Below are 8,064 nucleotides of genomic sequence, written 5' to 3' on the forward strand. Positions count from 1 at the left end.
GTTCTGTTATGAAAAGAGTTCATTTCTTCTTAGTTTATATTTAGGGTGCATGATAAGGTATTAATCACTTTGCAAAGAAATGATATCTAACTTAGTGTGACAAAAATTAGAAAGCTGAAAAGCATTGTAGGCTATTTGGTAAACCTTTGATTCATTATCAGTTCGGTCATAGGCCTGCTGATATAACTTGACTTTTCACGGCAAAAAAACAAAACAAACAAAAAAAACAGAAATAATAGCTTCACATCTCTAACACGTCTTTTTTGTTCTCAATTTAGACACAAAAGCACCAAAAGGTTGCAATGACGAGATTAAATCTGAACATGCCTTATTTGAAAAGCCATACTGAACAATAAAAGATGTAAAACGTTTTGAAAATATCAAAGTCAATGTTGTGAGCTATTATTCAGAGGTTTTAGTAGTTATTAATTTTAATCAAATTGAGTGCAAATTACCTAAGTACAGAACATAAATATGTTAGGAGCGTCGTCAAGGGGCCAAAGGGGTACGTTTAAACCAAGGCCTGCCCCTGGATCACTTTAGAGACTCGTAAGTTTTGTAGGGGTCCGGGGACTTAAAGAAACCATCTTTGGATATAGTAGAATTTTCTTAGAAGCGTCTTATCTTGAGGCCCAAGGACTTCATTAGTACCTGGCCCTAGTTATCCTCTCAATGGCCCTGTGTAAGTAAACAAGAAAGCGCTTACAGCTAGCTACACAAAAACCTAACACAGCTCAAGGCTGCAAGTCGGAAACACACAACACCACATGTCGCAATAAAGCAAGATAATGCCTGCGTCATTAACAAAATAATTATGACGACCACATGTTGTTTATGATAAGAAGGTGACCCTCACCTAACCTATGCCGCTGATGTTGTTGGCTTAAGCTGGTAGACGGTTTTGAGCTCTCGGTATCTTATCGATTACTTGCCTTCATTTTAACCTCTTAAGCCGAAACCCGAAAGTCGGTCATTATGCTGAACTGAGCATTGATGAACCTGCACAAGAAAGACACTGAGACGCGAGAATAAATAAGCTTTGATTGTATCATAAAAACAAAACACAGCCTGCTTCATCATCATCCTCATTTTTTTTATCGTTTTTTTTTTTTTATATTTATGTTTCTTTTTATTATTATTATAAACTTAAACACAGTTTACCTCTTTTGCTAAATAAAGTCAGGTTAGTTTTCCAACTAGCCATCTATACTGACGAGAACGATGACCTCTATACTTGCAGTTATTTACTTATTTTTATCTCTGGAGCTACAGTAATTTTTGGAAGTCCGAAACAGCTCGTTTTTCCCACTCTGTAGATCATAATAACCCTATAGAGGCCTATTGATTTATTTTTTTAGATTTGTTTATTCCACTAATCGCTTCCCGATTTGGATACCGCAAACCATGTGTATTTCTCTCTGCTCTATCTGCGTTTGTTATATCTTTAGCATCGGTAGCAACAAACGACATAGTTGTTTACATTCTCTTAGGATTCATTCCAGGTAAGTTGGCAATTGAATCATTGTTAATAAACAACTAAATGTGAAGTTTGTAAAGTCAATTAGTTGTTGAATTTTCAACTTGAATTAAACACTTTCATCCACGTATTTATCCATTAGCCTACTTTATTTTGCTTCAAGCAGCAAAGTCACCTATTGTACATTTTATTTGTTTTTGGCTATCTTGCATTTTCGATACAATAGGTATTCTAAATCTGGTATTCTAATTCTGGTATTCGAACTCAAATTTCTCTGACTATCGCAAAGTATAGCTCAGGGCTGCTCACCTGGCGGACCGCGGTCCGAATCCGGACCTATTGTGTGCTGATGGTGGACCTTGAGCTTTTGGAAGAATAACCTCATTGCCATGTTTCAGGGCTTCTTTAAACAGATTTCTAGAGGGAGGAAGCAATTTTTAGTGTGATTATCCTAGTTGCTGGGGGGCTTCCACTCCCAAACTCCCCAACATTTTCTCAGAAATCCAATTCGAGTTACATTTTACTTAAAAAAGAGTGGTTTGGTATAAATAGTTTAACTTTCGTGGTTGCGTGTGAAATGACTTATTCACCGGACCGCTAAAAATATTCAACTTGTCAAACTGGACCTTTGTTAAGATTAGTTGAGTAACCCTGGACTGTAGCTTAATCAAAGTAGAGTAGCCAATAATAAACAAGGGAGCATTGTCACCTCCACAGTTTGGGCGGTGACTTATGGCGTGTAGGTCTATATTAGTGATTTACGGAGTATTTGCCTAACAGCAACTTTAGATAAATATTAAAAGAGCTAGCTTAATTATCTTTCAAAAGGAGTGCAACAATAAAAGTCATCAATAAACACTGTCAACACTATAAAAGTGCTCAATGCCAAGCACGACAGTCAAGCAGAGCAAATTATATCAGATATAGTTTGCTACTGTTCACCTAAAATTTGTCTAGTGGTTGTGCCTTGGCTTTTATATTGTTTGTTTTTTAGGATACGTCAACGGAAGCCTTATTATCTCAAATATGGTTATCGTTGCACGCTACTTTAGAAAGAAACGAATGATGGCGATTAGCTTGAGCAAACTTGGCACTCCACTTGGCACATTGTTGTTGGCTCCTTTCCTCCAAATACTCATCGATCAATATGGTATGAGAGGAGCTATTTTGATAGCAGGAGGCATGAGTTTTAATTGCGTTGTAGCATCTGCTCTCTTTCGACCGATCCGTCTGCATACGGATAAAGAACAAAACATGAAGTCTTCTATGATCTCTTCCTGCGGTGTTTTAAAACTTTACAAAACTTGGATAATTGTTTTAATATTTTTGACAGCTTATGGAGGTTATCGTTTGTATTTAAGTTATCTCGTTCCTCTAGCTCTTGATAGATTGGATGTAGATCCTGTTGCAGCTTCTCTTCTTTTGTCAATAGCATTTGGATCTAGTATGGGCATGAGAGGAGTTTTAAGCGCATTTGGCGACCACAAAAGAGTTGACATAATATTGATGACTTGTGTATCTATGTTGCTTACTGCATTCGTATGTGGTTTTGTGTGGTTTGCAAACAGCTATTCTTGGTTAGTTGTCAATTGTGTTTTATTCAGTATCACAACTGTTACCTATCATATTGCGCACTTACCTGCTGTAACACGTGCCTTAGGAGAAGAAAATTTACAGAGTGGAATGAGTTGGAGTGGCTTTCTTTGCACTATTCTCGCGTCAGCCATCATGCCAGCAGCAGGTAAGCATCCAGTCAAGGAGGATTTTTTTATGTAATAATTGCTTTAATTGGTTGTTGTAGCAGCAGCTCAACTTGGTCTCTTCTGAAGGAAGCTACCAGGAAAGTAAACTTTCATCCATTGTCTGTTTTTACATAAAACGTCATTTTTCTAATGGAAGTTTAAGTATTCTAACATTAAATAAAATACCGACTTGTAATGACGATTTTTTAGTATGAATATCTTGTTGAATTGCCTAATACAAGTTTTCATAATTTTTATTTTATTTATCCTATTTTGTCTTGATCACTTAAAGTTGTTGGTGTAATCTATAACCTATTGAAACGAAGCATGAATTTTATCATGCAGTAGACCACACACCTTCGTTGGAACTGAGACGGCTATGAAACGATTCTTTGAAGCTGCTTTCATACACACCTACCATTGTTTTTGGCTTGAAAAAGTGCTTTACTTTTTCAGGATCTTTCGTGGATGCTTACAAGGACGCGCGAGTAGGATTTGTTGCTGCGGCTATCTTGTATCTCCTTTCGTGCTTGTGTTTTATTCCACTACTACGAACATCAACAGAAACAAAGGAATGAAAGAACACCAACTTGTTGTGTGTAATAAGCTTGGCCGACTGGCAACTCTGTCGACAAAACAAGTGACGTAAAACAAAATCTCAGCAGCTCAGAAGGAAGACGGTTTCGTTTGAAAAAGCAACCGAAGATATTTGAAATGACGCCTTTTACTTGTTCATTTTTTTTCTTTCAAATAACCTAAGTTTCATTTTTTTTTTTTTATTTGTTTAGGGAACTCTCAGTTACACAACCCGTCACGAATTGGAGTGGTTTTGACTCGCAGTGGCGGAAATATGAAACTGTCGCAATTTGCTAAATTTTGAGCTTATTTCTAAAAAAAAGCAACAACTTCTACCGATACAATACGTTTATATTGTGCAGTATTATACTCTAAACACGTATGCCTGTTTGCCAATACGTATTCTGATATATGTTGTTCAACCTATACAGTAGATCAGTGCAATAGTTGATTTCATTAATGTCCATTGTCCACTCTATTGCTTTTAATAGAATTAACTTGCTGGTTCGATTTCATTTTAACACTTTGAAAATGATTCTGATTGTGTTCGTTTATAGTTTTCTTGAAATCAATTTTTTTAAAGAGCATTTGCACAGTTACCAGACTACGGTACAACATTCTAATCGCTCTAGCTCAGTGCTCTTCAACAGAGGTTGAACATGTAGTCGACAATTTTCGCTGGTTGGCACGAAAGGAAATCACGAAAACACAAAGTATGAATGCTTTCAAGTATTAGGAATGCAACAATGTTATGAGGGGTCTGGGAAGCGAAGCCCCCAAGAAATTGTATTGACTTTGACTGCTGCACCTCTGGGCCCACATACTTTTAAAGTGGTTCCTCCATGTCTGCCCCTTTCCGTTTCATTTATTTGGACATTAAGGTTTGCATTGCACTGTTCATTTATGTTATAAATTTTACTTTGTTAAAACTCTGGCCCTTTCTCAACTTCTTTCTAGATCCCCTTCTGCATTGTCGTCATAGTCTATTAACTTTGTTTCTATAAAATCTTAGAAGTTCTTTACGTTTTTCTAAAATAATGAATGCAAATTTTTCCCACATTGAAAGAGTTTTCCGCCCTAAACGCTTTCTGGTCATTTTATTCTTCTTTTTCAATTGCCTTGCCTGAACCAGGCATCGATCGCCTCAGATAAATAATTCGACCAAATATTCCAATTATATGTTGCATGGATGATTGTTTCTGTCTTGTCGTTGATAGGGGTTTACTAGTGGATTTCAGGGGTGGGGGAAAGATTATGCTCACACGGCCTTGTATAATGTATATAGGCTCTTGACTACATCTTTGCTGCCAGCCAATAATATTGTAAAGAGACTAGACAACTATAAAGTTAGCAAAAGACCAACGTTACAATTATTTTTGGCAGGCTGCAGACATGGAGGATCCATTTTAAAAGAAGGTGGGCCCAGAGGCGCAGCAGTCAAAGTAAATCCAACTTTGCCTCCCAGACCCCAATATCATTGTTGCATTCCTAATACTTGAAATCGTTTATACATTGTGTTTTCATGATTGTGTTTCGTGCCAACAAGCAAAAATATTTCATTTTTGGGCCCAATTTGGCCCAAAAAAACTACAAAATTGTTAAATTGCTCTATAGCGCTGTACAAAATATGGCGATGTACACACAAATAAAAAAGAAACAATACACACACAGGAGTAATAATTTGCAACATTATACAGTACATACATATGTAATGATATCATTGTTTTAACCATAGAGACCAAGGAGAATAAATATAGTGATTGATAGATTGCTCAACCAATCACACGCAACCACACCCACACGTGCTGCCCATCAATAGTGGGCTCAACAGAAAAGTTTAAAACTTGGATTTCATCATTGAGCTATATCAAAGATAATCAACTTAGTGTGTATCAAATGAGTGAAGACCTTTTTTTGGAACTCCCTCTCTGATTTGCCGTTTTCGCTACCTTTTCAAAGAAATTTGGTTTTCAAAAGTTGGTGGGCCAGGTCCACCCAGAAAATAAAGTAGGTGGGCCCAGGCCCATGTGGTTCCTCCTTGCGTGGCAAGTTGGAGACATAGGCTACATCACACCATAAATCTAGCTATCAATTAAACCAGGGGTCACCAAACTTTTTTCTCTGAGGGCCGGATTGCTGCGAGATTAATAGCTGCGGGCCGGATGCAAATTGCAAAAAGATATACAACTATTTAGAATCTCCATTGACTTGAATTGACCACAATGAATAACAAAGTCAGCGGTGGAATAGCAAAGTTGTGATGAAAATCGAAAGGTTGCTGGAAAAGTTATCCCCTGCTGTGATACACTACATGGCATCGTGCTTTTGAAAAAACATTACATCTTTCCAAATTTGGCCTAGGCTCTCCCCATTTGTGGTGGTCTAATGATAAAAGAAACATAAGAACAAACAATATGGAAAAATCATTAGCAGGTTGCGTGTAGCTCAACAGCAACGTCAGTTCTTTACAAAAAAGTTTGGTAACTTTTTTTCTTAACAGTTGTAGTGCAGCTGTTATTTCCACAGCACGTGGTGGGCCGGATGAAATCAGTTGGCGGGCCGGTTCCGGCCGCGGGCCGTAGTTTGGTGACCTCTGAATTAAACCAATAAAATTACTTTTGCCTCCGATTTCACAACTCTGCTATTTTGTAGTCTGTTAAAATATCGCAGGTTAGATCAGCGCTCTGCATTTGGAATGCTCAATGAACCCTGGAGTGCACTATAAAAGTCACAAATTCGCTTGAGTACAAAGATGTGCATGGGTTAATCAAAAAAATTGTAGTTGTAGGTTATATGGAAATGATAAGACTTTGAATCATACGGTACACCATGATTACTGTTGGGCGCATTAATTGAAATTATACAAAATGTAGCACATAGGCCTATTTAAACGAGTTACTTATGACAAGCAAAAATTACGAAGGCCAGAGTGCCGAAAACAAAAACACCCAAAAATCAGCAAGGCTAGTTAGGCTACATCAATCTCACTTTACAAGGGTGTATGGAACAACAGGGTTAATTTCAAATGGTGCATGAAAGATAAAAAATGAGAATAGCATTTGTAGGCCATAGAGCAAGGCTGACAAATCGTATCACTTTTGTCATATCTTATATAACTTTCCAGCTCATTGAAGCAAAAATGCAGTTTTTAGTCAATGATCTACTAAAGTTTCATTAAACATCGTCAAGGACTCTCCATTCAGTCAGATCCATTCAGTCTGCGATAGGTTTCTTATTGCACCGGTGCATTCGATGCTGTAGTGCAGCAAACGTAGAAGGTCAGAAAGCAAAGTCTAACCTGCTGACACAGGCTTTGTGCGTGTATTGCATCAAAATTAACTTAACTTACATTTTATTGTTTCAGATTTTAGCAGTTGGTTTACTGTTGCAACCTTGTTCAAGATAGGCTATCAGCGTAGGCTACACAGGAATGTTTAAGGGTTAAAGCTTTGTGATCTTGGCAATTTCGGAGTTTTTAACATTTAAACAACAGGTTTCTAAACTGGGTTTCGTGGACCCCTTGGGGTCCATTAGATAGTGTGAAGAGGTCCGCGAGTATCTTGGTACTGATTTTACGTCAGGGGTGGATCTACTGGGTGGGCTTGATTGGTACAGGCCCACCCAGATTGACAGTGGGCCCACCCAAAATCAGATTCATCAAAAAAACATATTAATGAATATAAAGACTTAGCTAAACGCTATCTTAGCTAAACGCTAAGTCTTAGCTAAACGATAAGTCTTAGCTAAACGCTAAGTCTTAGCTAAACGCTAAGTCTTAACTAAACGATAAGTCTTAACTAAACGCTAAGTCTTAGCTAAACGCTAAGTCTTAACTAAACTTTACTTGAGCTGGTTGTCGTGTGTATGCGATTCCTTCACGGAGGAGTCATCAAAGAGTGGGTAGTGGGCTTTGTTGCGACCGCTGACTTGTCCGCAAAAGAAACATCAGAGCATATTCTGTAGGTGCTTCAACCACTACAATTGGATCCTGGTCTCTGTGTCGGGTTCTGTTTCGATGGAGCATCGGTCATGTCCGGGCACACGGGAGGGGTTCAGGTTATTTTGAAACCAACATTTCCAAAAGCCATCTATGTACACTGCAACTCTCATCGGCTTAACTTAGTGCTGTGCACTGCTGCTAAAGCGTCCGGACATGTGAGCACATTTTTTGACATTGTTAATCAAACACACAGATTTTTACCGGGGCCCACCGGCACTTTCGCTTGATGGAGATACAAAAGGAAACGCATCCCATCCGGCAGACATTGG

General features: G+C 38.1%; 1 protein-coding gene across 1 annotated transcript; it reads left to right on the top strand.

Moving 5' to 3' along the window:
• The first annotated feature begins 1,455 nt into the window (after nucleotides 1-1,455).
• LOC145775929 (monocarboxylate transporter 14-like) lies at nucleotides 1,456-5,427 on the top strand. Its single transcript, XM_082587338.1, has 4 exons — nucleotides 1,456-1,502; nucleotides 2,472-2,627; nucleotides 3,138-3,218; nucleotides 3,676-5,427. The coding sequence occupies exons 2-4, from the start codon at nucleotides 2,504-2,506 to the stop codon at nucleotides 3,795-3,797; spliced, it is 327 nt and encodes a 108-aa protein (XP_082443464.1). The 5' UTR covers nucleotides 1,456-1,502; nucleotides 2,472-2,503; the 3' UTR covers nucleotides 3,798-5,427.
• The last annotated feature ends 2,637 nt before the right edge of the window (nucleotides 5,428-8,064 follow it).

This window comes from Aplidium turbinatum, chromosome 8 (genome assembly GCF_918807975.1).
Source record: "Aplidium turbinatum chromosome 8, kaAplTurb1.1, whole genome shotgun sequence".
Lineage (NCBI taxonomy): Eukaryota > Metazoa > Chordata > Ascidiacea > Aplousobranchia > Polyclinidae > Aplidium > Aplidium turbinatum.